The sequence below is a fragment of the Echinops telfairi genome, unplaced genomic scaffold (assembly GCF_000313985.2).
Source record: "Echinops telfairi isolate 266 unplaced genomic scaffold, ASM31398v2 ScPeMD7_2291;HRSCAF=2852, whole genome shotgun sequence".
Taxonomy (NCBI): Eukaryota; Metazoa; Chordata; class Mammalia; order Afrosoricida; family Tenrecidae; genus Echinops; species Echinops telfairi.
In genome coordinates, this window is record NW_022106189.1 from 9,614,494 (window position 1) to 9,627,876 (window position 13,383).

The following is a 13,383-nucleotide window of genomic DNA, read 5'->3' on the forward strand; positions in this document are numbered from 1 at the left end:
TCAAATAGAAAATAAATGTTTAGAAAATGATGATGGCAGCATATGTACAAATATGCTTGATACAATTGATGTTTGGAATGTTTTAAGAGGTGTAAGAGCCCCTAATAAAATTATTTTTTTTTAAAAGGGTTCTCGTGAAACTGCTTTCTTGAAAAATTTCTCTGACCAGAGAGAACCTCCTTGGCGACACCATTGGGTGTTCTAACTCAGAGTGAGTTGCAGAAGCTCGCCTGGTGGTATAAATACATACTGCGAAAGCTCTTGCAGTGGAGCTTTTTCTGTTTTGTGGGGGTACGCCTTGTAGGTACCAAGGTTTCTTTATCCATGCTTCTGCTGATGGGCATTTGGGCTTGTTTCCACCTTCTGATTTTTGTGAACTGTGCTACATTGAACAGGATGAGCACATGTCTGTTCATGGTCTGTCTCTTTTTATTGCTGGGTTGTATGCTATTTCATTCCCGTTTGTTGTAGGTCTTGCCATGTCACTTTCCAAAAGCCCATGGCAGTGTGTAAGAATTCCCAGCTCTCCAATATCCTCTCCAGCATTTGTTTGTTCTGTTGGGGTTTTTTCAGTATGTTTTGTTTTGTTTTTTAATTGGGCTGTCATTGTGAGTTGAAGGTGATATTTCATCATTTTTTATATGTACAGATATCTGATGATGGTGAGAATTTCCTCATAGGTTTGTTAAACATTCTGTTGTTTTCTCTGGTGAGTTCTCTGTTCATGTTCTTTTCCCACCTGTTAGTTGGATTATTGGTTTTCTTCTTACTGAGATGTTGCAGAATTCAGTATATTTTAGTGTCCATTGTATCATTGCTAAAGATTTTTCCCACAGTCTGTGGGTTCTCTTCTTGTTTTAGTCTTTTGATGAACTTTTTTGATGTGCATAAGAGTCTTATTTTTAGTTAGTCTCAGTCATCTACTTTGTGTGCCACTAATTGTGCTTCTTTTAATATATTTGATAGTTGTGTATGCCCTGTAATAGGGCCCTTAGGTTTGTCCCTGTTGTCTCACTGATGATCTTTAGAGTTCTGGGGTTTACATTTATTTCTCTTGAATTTGTTTTTGTGCATGGGGCGAAGTATAGGTCTTCTTTCATTATTCTGCATTTGTAGATCCAGTTTTTCCAGCACCATTTGCTGAAGAGGGCGTCTCTTTTCCATTTAAAGTGCTTTTAGGTCCTTTGCCAAAAGTCAGTTGCCTGTAGGTGGAGGCTTTTATTTCTGTTTTGTGTTGGTTTTAAATTCTCTTCCATTGGTCTCTGCATCTATCATTAGAACAGCACTGGGCTGTTTTGACAACTGTGACTGTGTAGTAGGTTTTGAGGTTGGGTAGTGCGAGCCCTCCTACTTTGTTGTTCTTTTAAGGAGTTCTGTGCTTATCTTGGGTCTCTTCGATTCCATATGATAGTGGTAATTAGTTTTTCTTTAAAGAGTGACATTTGGATTTGGATGAGAATTGCAGTGTATTTATACATTGCTTTAGGAAGTATTGGTATTTTCCCCATAGTAAGTCTTCCCATTCCATGTACAGGGGATAGTCTTCCATTTGTGCAGCCCTCTTTTGGTTTCTTGTAATAGTGGCCTCTAGTTTTCTTTGCTTGAGTCTTTGTTTCTTCGGTTAGGTATTTCCTCTTATGTGAATAGTGTAAGTGGTATTGTTTTCTTGGTGTCTTTTTTAGAGTTTTTTTCCATTGCTATACTATAGGAATCTGAGTGATTTCTGTTTGTTAATCTTGTATCCTACTACTTTACCAAATACTTTGATTGTTTCTGACCATCTTTTTGTGGTGTCTTTCGGATCTTGGGGACTGGCAAAGTGAGGAGGAGTCTGGCTGTGTGGGTTACATCAGGGTTTGGAGCAGTTCTGTTCTTGCCAGGGGAGGTATATACCTACAGTCTACTCGTACACAAAGCCTAGAGCGGTATATTGTAAATGCAGGATTATCAAGGACTTTAAAATTAATGTCCCTAGGCTATGTAAAATGAATATACTATATTACGTATGTAATAGGGAAAAAAAACACAGCCCTATTTTCCAAAGAATGAACACATGCCAGCATAAATGGATTATGTAGAAAAGTTTTTTTAGAAATCATGTGTCTAGAAAATCATTCCCAATGAACTGATCTGAACATCATAATGATACAGATGCGCTGAGTTTTTATTTGTGTCCCACCCAAACCAAACTCATTGCCATTAAGCTAATTCTGACTCCATTGACCTGTAGATTAGTGTAGAATTGCCCCCATAGTGTTTCTGAGACAACAAACATTTGGTTCCCTAATACTAACCTTTTTATTGCAGTTTTGTGCTTAATTACTGCAGCACTGTGGTTCCTTTTAATTATGTAGGGCGTACTATTTCTGGAGCCAGTATATCTGAAGCAGAAAAACCTGAGGATTTTTTTGGCGGTGGGGGTTGGGGTGGCCTGGATTCATTTAAAAAGATCCAATGCAGTCTGTTCTAGTCACATCTTTTCCTAGAAAATGACTTGCCCGGTTTAGAAAACATTCATTATTTTAAAATTCCATGTGCTCAGATTATTTTTGGGGGCCTTTTGACAGATCGTCTGGATATTCGGGCAGCCCGAATTCTTCTGGATAATGACCATTATGCCATGGACAAGTTGAAGAAAAGAGTGCTGGAATATTTGGCTGTCAGACAGTTGAAAAACAACCTGAAAGGCCCAATTCTTTGCTTTGTTGGCCCCCCTGGAGTGGGTAAAACAAGCGTTGGAAGATCGGTGGCGAAGACCCTCGGTCGAGAGTTCCACAGGATTGCACTTGGAGGAGTATGTGACCAGTCTGACATTCGAGGACACAGGTAGAATGCTTCTCTGCTTTTTCTCTGATTCTGTTCTCTGCTTAACTGTCAAAAACAAAGTCACTGCCATCTGGTAAATCCTGACTCATAACAACCTTATAGGATTACAGAGCTGCTCCATTGTGTTTCTGAGACTAAACTTTTATAGGAGCACAAAGCCTCATCTTTTTCATATGACACAACTGGTGGGTTTGAACTGCTGACCTTACAGTTAGCAGGCCAAAACATAATTGACTAGAGCCCCCCCCAAAAAAGACACACAAGACTGTCTGTAATATCCTTGAATGGAAATAACAGTTATTAGTTATAGCTGTTCCCCTAATGATACCAAACTAACACTGATATTTGTGTAACATGGAGTAGTTAGTATGCCTCTGCTTTCCTGGAAGCCTATTATAATATAATTATAAGTTATTAATGATGAGATATTATAAGACTTTTACATTTATTTGGCCCAATAGCTTTTCATAAAAATGACCCATAATATTAGTTTTAAAAATAAATGTGAAAACTGGGCAGGTATGAGGGATTAAGAAATTTTTATTAAATGTGTTCTTGAATTTTAAACTTCCTTTTATAAAGACTAAGGAGCCCTGGTCATGCTGTCAGGCAGGTGTTGGTCTGCTGACTGCAAGGTTGGTGATTGAAATCACTAGGAGTTCGTAAAAGAAAGTTCAGGCTGTCTGCTCCCATAATATCAATAGCCTAAGACACCTAAGACACCTACATAGACGCACTAAAAGTTGGAATCAACTCAGTGGCAGTGATGGATTTATAATGGCTGCTTTGTAGTACGATATGAATAACAATTAACATTATCGTAATTATTAAAGCTTATCCTTACGCTGGAACCCTGGTGGCATAGTGGTTATGCTTTGGCCTGCTAACTGCAAGGTCAGCAGTTCTAAACCACCTGCTGCTCCAGGGAAAACTTGACGTTTCTACCTCCTGTTCAAGAGGAACAGTCTCAAAACCCACAGGAGCACTTCTTGCCTGCAGGGTCACTATGAGTCGGAATTAACTTGATGGCAGTGAGTTGGTTTTTAGGTTTTGGTTTTTTTAAATCCATACACAAAGAGTTCCTGGATAGTGCAAATGATTAAAATGTTTGACTATTAACCAAAAGACTGGTGTTATGAACCCATGCAGAGTTTCTCCAAAGGCAAGCTTGATGATCTACTTCAGTTTGTTAGATGCCATAGAGTTGTTTCTTACTTACAGCAACTCTCTATACAGCAGAGCAGAACACGTAACCCAGCCCTGCGTCAGCCTCACACTTATTCACATGTCCGAACCAGTCATGGAGCCAGTGTGTCTACCTATCTTGATGAGAGTCATCCTCGTGCTCTGCACACATTGAGTGACTCGATGTCCACCGTGAGTCGATAGCTTCTGGGTTTGCTTATCCTTGCACTTTTGACATGCTTTTTATCAAAATACATTAAATAGGTATTTTGTAACAAAAGGCAAAGTAACATTAGGAAATATGCAAAGACCTACAGTTAAAACCTAAAAAGGAAGAATATGTTCTGTTTATTGCAAAATGAAAGAACTGAAGACCTAAGGTTCATTTGACCCATTCTCTTGTTTGTTTGTTTTTAATCACCTCATATGCATGTGGAAGTTGGAAATTTATTTAGGAAGCATGAAGAAGAATTGATGCATTTGAATTATGGTGTTGAAGAAGAACATTGAGAGTACTTTGGACTGCCAGGGGAATGAACAAAACTGTCTTGGAAGAAGTACAGCTAGATTACTCTTAAGTAGTAAGGGTGGTGAGATACTGGTTCAGATGCTTTGGACATGGACATAGCAGCAGAGACCAATCCTTAGGAAAGGACATGTTTGGCAAAGTAGTAGGGTAGCATAAAAAAGAGGAGGACCCTCAAAAGCCTGAATTGACCCTGTGGCAAGAACAATGGCCTCAAATATAACGAGTATTGTGAGGCTGACACAGGACTGGGCAGTGTTTCGTCTGCGGTATGTTAGTCACTATGAGTCAGAACAGACTGGATGGCACCTACAACAACAATCGTTTTTGTTGTTAGGTGCCATCGAATTGTCTCCTATGTACACAGATTATAGTGACCCTATGTACAACAGGATGAAACTTCCTGATTCTATGCCAACTTCACAGTTTATGTTTCAGCCTATTGTTGCAGCCACTGTGTCAATCCATCTTGTGGAGGGAATCTCTCTTTTCTCAGCCCTCTACTTTACAAGCATAATGTCTTTCTCCAGGGACAACATATCCAAAGAATGTGAGATGAAGTCTCACCTTCCTTCCTCTAAGGAACATTCTGACTGTACTTCTTCCAAGACAGATTTGTTTGTTCTTTTGGCAGCCCATGGTACTTTCAATATTATTCACTGGCAACATAATTCAAATGCATCAATTCGTCTTTTGTCTTCATTATTCAGTGTCCAACATTCACATGCCTATGATTAATTCCTAATTAATCTACCATTGTCAGAATCAGATTTGTTTCTTCTCTCTGGATGCTCAGATTGGAAGATGCCTTGGGAAAACAGGAAATTAATTCATGGTTTAAGAGGTAAGGGTTTCCAGCATTCTCTGAGGCTCACCTTCCCGACATGAGCACTGAAGACAAAATGGATGCATAAGCAAATGTGGTGAAGAAAGGTGACGGTGTCCGGCTATCCAAAGATAGAGCATCTAAAGTCTTAAAGGCTTGAAGATAAACAAGCAGCCATCTCTGGCTGAGAAGCAACAAAGTCTACATGGAAGAAGCACACCAGCCTGTGTGATCATGAGGTATCGATGGTATCAGACATCAAAGACCCAGAACAAAAAAAATCTATCAATGTGAATGACAGGGAGCATGGAGTAGAGACTCAAACCCGATCTGTAGACAGTTGGGCAGCCCCTTACAGAAGGATCACAAGGAAGAGATGAGCCAGTCAGGCTGCAGTGTAACACTGACGAAACATACAACTTTCCTCTAGTTCTTTAATGCTCCCTTCCCACACCCCAACACCCCCCACTATCATGACCCCAATTCTACCTTACAAATCTGGCTAGACCAGAGCATGTACAATGGTACAGATAAGAGCTTGCAACACAGGGCATCCAGGACAGATAAACCTCTCAGGACCAATAATGAGAGTAGCAATAACAGGAGGGGAAAGGGAAGGTAGGGGGAGAAAGGGGGAACAAATCACAATGATCGACATATAACTTCCTCCGAGGTAGATGGTCAACAGAAAAGTGAGTGAAGGGAGGTTGGTGTAATACATGGGGGAAAAAGTTTATAAATTTATCAAGGGTTCGTGAGGGAGGGAGGGAAATGAGCTGATACCAAGGGCTCAAGTAGAAAGAAAATGCTTTGAAAATGATGATGGCAACATATGTACAAATGTGCTTGACACAATGGATGTATGTATGGACTGTGATGAGCTGTAAGAGCCCTCAATAAAATGTTGGTTTTTTTTAAGGTAAGGCTTTCATAGTAGTTATGAATTGTGAGTAAATAATAGTGTCTGTTAAAGAAAATTTTTAAATGTAGAACATTAAAAAATTTAGAATCCATAGACTTATTATAAAAGAATATGATGCAAAAAAGAATAGGAATTCTTATTTTCATCTGCCTTATTCACAAGGATCTTTTGTCTTTTTGTTTGTTTTGTTTCTTAGGGGTCTTTTGTCACAGCAGGGATGAGAAACTAAAAATTTTCCAGGAAAAAAATGATTATTTTTCATCTTTTTACCTATATATACGATCCTTATAAAATTATTCTAAGGATTTAATGAATTCTGACATTGTAAAAAGAGATTTTGTTGCTTCCACTTTCTATTCTCACATGTGCCACTAGAGGGTAGTGTTTGCCTTTGTAAAGAAATTGGCATCATTACTCTTAGCCTGTAATCTTTACAGTAGCTTATTGACAGGTCTTTTCTCCCATGTAGCTTCTGGTGGGTTTTTACCTAAAGTTTAGCAGTTGAGCACATAACCACTGTGCCACAAGGTCTCTTTGTTTATGCAATAGGGCTTAGATAATTCTTATTCAATGTCTTGCACACAGTGTTCCATAAAGTTAGCTTTGAATATTGTTATGTTAATTCTAAATTCTCAGGAAAGGTATCCAAAAAACCAAACTCACTGCCTTCAAATAATGACTTTTTAGAAGAGGGTGGAAATTCCCCTTGGGTTTCTGAGCGTTCTTTATGGGAGTAGAAAGCCTCATCTTTCTCCCTCAGGACAAGAATAGATTTGTAAATTTCAATAGGACTTTAAAAAAATATTTTTAACAGTTTCATTGACATATAATTCACATACAATTCAATGTTTTAAGTCTATTAAAGAGTTATGTTACCATCACCACAATTTTAGAACATTTTGTTCATTCTTGTACTCATTATTATGAGCTGCTCATTTACCCACAAGCCCCCCTCCCTTCCCTAACTGTAAGAAACTTAATCTAGTATAATTTCTTTATCCTGGATTTCATATCAAGAAACTCATACCTAACCACAATAACAACAAAAAAGCATCAACAAACATCAATCCAAAAAGAGCAGAAAAACTAGAACAAATTAAAAATATGTCAAACGAGAAAACAAATGGTAAGATGTTAAATTTTAATCCATGTGGGGATTCTGTGAGTGGATTTTGGGCTTTCATTGTTATCCACAGCCTTCTGCAAACCAGTGATCAGAATTTAAGCTCTACTTCCATTCTCTCTTCTGGTCTTGGATTTAACTATTTACAATCATTGGATCACAGAAAAACAGGCTAGTGTGCTTCTATATGTGGAATTAACTGACATCTCACTTAGTTGCTGCTTGTTTTAAGACCCCAGATCCTATTCTTTCTAACAGCCAGACACCATCATCTGATTTCTTCACTACATTTTGCTATAGTACCCATATCTTTAGTGGCCCTTTCTGAGGGTAAGGATTGAGCCGTACACATTGTAAGAACTGTTGGTTCTTAGGTTAGGGCGTATGGTTAAGTACAAGCTCAAAATCCATTCATAAATCTAATATTTATTTATATATCCCTGTTTTACTTTAATAGCAGTATTATCAGCTTTTTGAGAGATAATATTAATAACCATGGGCTTCTGGTACTTCTAATAATAATAGCATAAAACTAGCGAATGGTATAGGATTTTAAATACTTTTGAGACAAGGAAAACATACATATACAGGAAATCTTTTTAGACAAATACACAGGATGTTAATGTATACCTATTTAAATATTTAAGTGACTGAATCCTGTGTAACAATGAGGGATAACGCATAGCACCATTGGGACAACACTAGAGACACACAGCAGGAATTGTGCCCGCCATGAGCTCACTACGCTGAAGCCAACCTCTGGGGGGCATGCAGCAAAGCAGCGGGGGGGAGCAGAGCAATGAAGTCCCCAGGGATAGAGGCGGTGCCAGGGCATGGCACCCCATCAGACTCGACTGGAAAGCACCTGTGATGGACAACAAACAGACCCTGAGCTATTTGTGTGTGTGTGTGTTGTTGTTGTTGTAACTATTGTTTTACTTTCTGTTGTTGCTTCATTGTACTCAGTCTTGTGATGGTACATAGCATGTCTACCTGGAAGGGATAGGCAGAGTAAACAAGCCAGAAGAGAGAACAACGGGATGACAGTTCCAGGGGGAACATGGGAGTAGGGGAGGCAGGGGAAAAGAAGTGGGTGTTAACAAGCCCAGGGACAAGGGAACAACAAGTGATCCAAAATCAGTGGCAAGGAGAGTGTGAGAGGTCTGGCAGGGATGGATCAAGGGCAGTGTAACCGAGAGGAATTCCTAAAACCCAAAGTTTCTTCTATGGGTTGATGGGTTTGGGGCTCTTTTCAACTTGTACAGCAGGACTTTCTTTGAGCTTCAAACTGATTTTGAAAAAAAATTGTATTCTAAATTTTTGAACTATTCTCAGTACTAACTATTTGGCAAAATGGGAAAAATATTATACTATGTGTAGTATTATAGTTCAGAGCCCTGGTGGCGTAGTGGTTACATTTTGGGCTGCGATCTGCCTGGTCGGCAGTTCAAAACCCCCAGAAGCTCCACAGGAGAAAGACTGGACTTTCTATCCCATAAACAGTTACAGTCTCGGAAACCCACAGGGGGTCACTCTGAGTCACCATTGACTCGATGGCAGCAGGAGAAAATATTACAATTCACATAATTTCTTAGGAACATTTTAGACTTAACAGGTCCCTGTTTTAAATATTTACTGATATAAATTAGTTCAGTTTTTTCTAGTTAGCATATTTTTGTATATGTATTTCTTTGTGTGTATATGTGTTTCTTTTTTAAAGAAAATTAAATATTAAAAGTGTTTTTTGTAAAAAGAAAGCCTATTTGATAAAAGATTTTTGGAGAGATTCTTTTATAAAAGTGATTGAGCTATAATCACCATTGATCTAATGATATTTATAAATATAAACTTTTTAGAAATACTCGGTTTAAAGACTGACCCTTACCAAATATGAAGCCCCTGGATTTTTAGTGAATCACTCGATTAAGCCTGATTGTAGAGACACGTTACCATTATGCTCTCTAGCCACCACTGTACCACATCTCAAACATAGCAGCTTGCCTTTGTTCTGTTGGGAATTTACTACCCATTTGCCCCCTAAATTACCAAAGCTTACCGTTATTTAAAAGCCTATTTGGGAAAGGATAGAGAATGAAGTGTGGGTGAGAAGAGAAGGTGGGGAACAGAGTGTGTGCTAAGTTCAGAGTTAGGAGCTGAAAGTGAGTAGGAGGAAAACCCAGAACCAAATTCACGACTCTTCAGTCAATTCCTGCTCATAGCGACCCTAAAGGACAATATAGAGCTGTCCCTATGTTTCCAAGACAGTAACTATTTATGGAGTAGATAGCCTCATCTTTCTTCCTCAGAAGAGGAGGAGGGAATGGAGAACAGTAAGGGGTTAGCACAGTCATGGGTTGGAAAATGTGGGAACTTGTAGCTCCACGTGACAGCGAGGGCATTTTGGAAACACCAGGTCTTGGCATTTGAATATCAGTCACATGCTCCCACCCAGATTTTATTCAAAGTTTTGTTTTTCATCAGCCTTGCTGAGACACCACTGTTTTTCAGCCTTAAAATAACCAAGGAAAAATAGAGCTACATAATGGTGTTTTCCTTCCTTGTGTATCCACTCATTTTTCCCTATTTTCCTATGTGTGAAATTTCAGTTTTAGCTAGAAATACCTTTTTATGTGAAGGAAGATGCTAATAAGTTCGGAATTAATTTAAAAAAATCAATTTTATTGGGGGCGCTTACAGCTCTTATCACAATCCGTACATCCATCCATTGTGTCAAGCACATTTGTACATATGTTGCCATCATCATTCTCAAAACATTTTTTTTCTACTTGAGCCCTTGATATCAGCTCATTTCCCCCCTCCTCCACCTTTCCACCCTCCTGAACACTTGATAATTAGTTTTTCATGTCTTACACTGAAGGCTGTTTCCCTTCACCCACTTTTCTGTTGTCTGTCTCCCTGGGAGGGGGTTATATGTAGATCATTGTGGTTGGTCCCTCCTATCTCCCCCTTACCCTCCTGGTATCGGTACTCTTACTATTGATCCTGAGGGGTTTATCTGGCCTGGATTCCCTGTGTTGCAACCTCTCATCTGTACCAGTGTACATGCTCTGGTCTAGCCAGATTTGTGAGGTAGAATTGGGGTCATGAAAGTGGGTGGGGAGGAAGCATTAAAGAACTAGAGGAAAGTTGTATGTTTCGTTTGTGTTATACTGCACCCTGACTGGCTTATCTCTTCCTTGTAACCCTTCTGGAAGGGGATGTCCAATTGTCTACATATGGGCTTTGAGTCACTACTCCATGTTTCCCCTCAATCACATCAATAGATTTTTTTTGTTCTGGGTCTTTGATGCCTGATACCGGATCCCATCGACACCTCATGATCACACGGGCTGGTGTGCTTCTTCCTTGTGGGCTTTGTTGCTTCTCAGCTAGATGACTGCTTGTTTATCTTCAAACCTTTAAGACCCCAGGCACTATATCTTTTGATAGCCAGGCACCATCACCTTTCTTCACCACATTTGCTTATGCATCCATTTTGTCTTCAGTGATCATGTCAGGAAAGTGAGCATCACAGAATGCCAGGTTATTAGAACAAAGTGTTCTTGCATTGAGGGAGTACTTGTGTAGAGGCCCAATTTCCATCTGCTATCTTAATACTTACCATGTAAATATATGTACATAGATCTGTTTCCCTATCATTGTATATAAATATATTTTTATATGTACATGTCTCTATAACTGTCCTTTGCCTCCTAGTACTTTCCTCTATTTCCTTTTACTTTCCTCTTGTCCCACTATCATATTTAGCTTTCATTCAGGTTTCAGTAATGCCTCTCGGCAATATTGCCATTGATTAAGCCATACCAGGCATCACTTGTCCCTGAATTTACATCACTTGTCCCTGAATTTGTTGACACCCTCTTCCTTTCCCCTGAGTCCCCCCCAGAACCATCTGTCCCACTGTTTTCTCCTCTGGATTGTTTGTCCCATCTATCTTATCTAGATAGACATTCAGAGACAATAATAAGCACAAAAACAAAACAAAGCAAAACAAAATAACAAAAACAAAAAAGAAGCAAGGACAAAAAAAGAGAGGCCTATAAATAGTACCAGGTCTGTTTGTGACCTTTAGGCGTGTTTTCCAGTTGAGTCTGATGGGGCGCCACACCCTGTCCCCGAAGTCTATTTTTGGTATTCCTAGGTCAGAATTAATTTTTAAAGCAGCCAAAGATTTTTTTTTTTTTTAAGATTCAAATGATAATGTCGGTGGGAAATACTTACATTTAAATCTTGAACTAGGAAAATCATGGTAATCTGGCTAAACACTACCCAATTTTTTGTTGCGATATTTTGAGTGGTTTAGAAAGAATAGTAATGTTAATATTCTATATTCGCTAATGGAGCTTTTCATTCTTCCAGCATATCTCATTTGGACTAGGACTATCCGGTTCCCAAAAGTCACCAAGTACCTGTTCCCATCTATCAGTTTTTACAACTTTTTATATTTAAAGGTAATATTTAAATAATATGAATCAGTTCACAGGAAGTAAACATAACCAATGTTTCAGGATGAAGTTTATGAAATCATGTTTTTGTTGTTATTGGGTGCCAACAAGTCAATTCCACCTCATGGAAACCCTGTCTACAACAGAACCTCATATTGGCCAGCCCTGCGCCAACTTTACTCTCATTGTTTGAGCCTATTGTTGCAGCTAATGTAACATTCCATCTCCTTGAAGATCTTCCTCTTTTTCACTGACCAAGCATGACGTCCTTCTCCAGGGACTTGTCCTTCCTGATAATACGTCCAAATTATGCAAAACAACGTCTCCTCTTCCTCACATCTGAGGAACATTTTAGTTGTACTTCCTCCAGGATAAATTGATTTATTCTTCTTACAGTTTATGGTGCTTTCAGTACTGTTAACCAACATTATAACTCAAGTGCATCTTCTATGGTCTCCCATATTCATTTTCCAACTTTTATATGCATATGAGACAATTGAACATACTTTGGCTTAAAAAACAAAACAAAACGAAAATACCTTGGCTTGTATTAGGTCTTCCAGATGGCAAACTTTGCCCTTTAACACTTTTAAAGATTTACAGCACATTTGTCCAGTGTAATATGATTTGATTTCTTGAGGGCTGCTTCCATGAGCATTGATTGGGTTCCAACAAGGTGAAATCCTTGACAACCTCAATCTTGTCTCCTTTTATCACGATGTTTATTGTTCCAGTGGTGAGGATTTGGTTTTCTTAGATTGGATATAGCCGGATCTCTATCAGTAAATGTTTCAAGTTCTCTCTGCTTTCAACAAGCAAACTTGTGTAATCTGTAAATCTTCCTCCAATCCTGATGCCACGTTCTTCGTACAGTCCAGCTTCTGTGATTATTTGTTCATGATTTGTACAGATTGACTATGTATGGTAAAAGAAATTATGTTTTCCTATTAAAACCATGCAATAGAATAGAATCTTGTTCTGTTCTAACAGATTCCACACGAGCTTAATGAAGTATCCTGGAATTTCCATTATGCCCAAGGGTATTCCTACTTTGTAATAATCCACACATTCGAATGCCTTTGCATAGTCATTAACACACATGTAAACATCTTTTTAGTATTCTCTGCTTTCAGCCAAGATCCATCTGATAACAGCAATGATATCCTGCATTCCAAGTTCTCTTGTGAATCCTACTTGAATTTCTGTTAGCTCTTTGTTGATACAATGCCGTAGCCATGTTTATCTTCAACAAAATTTTATTTCATGTGTTACTGTATTAGTCTGGGTACTTTAGAGAAACAAATCCACAGCAACTCATGTATAAGAGAGAGTTTTATGTAAAGATTAAGTGTAGATCAAGAAAACATCCCAACCCAGTGCTGCCCAAGTCCACAAGTCCCACATTAACCCATATGTCCAACACCAATCCACAAAGTCCTCCATCTCACAAAACAGAGGCAATGATGCCGACTGCAGGAGGAAAGCTGAGTCAGTGAATGTATAAGCATC

The 13,383-nt window shown here is 38.8% G+C and overlaps 1 protein-coding gene across 1 annotated transcript in view; it reads left to right on the plus strand.

Annotated features, from left to right (window-relative positions):
- LONP2 (lon peptidase 2, peroxisomal) overlaps positions 1-13,383 on the plus strand; it is a 175,447-nt gene that overhangs the window by 66,745 nt on the left and 95,319 nt on the right. Inside the window, exon 7 of the mRNA XM_004704690.3 lies at positions 2,568-2,826. Coding sequence (XP_004704747.1) covers positions 2,568-2,826 — 259 coding nt within the window. The remainder of the gene's footprint in view (positions 1-2,567; positions 2,827-13,383) is intronic.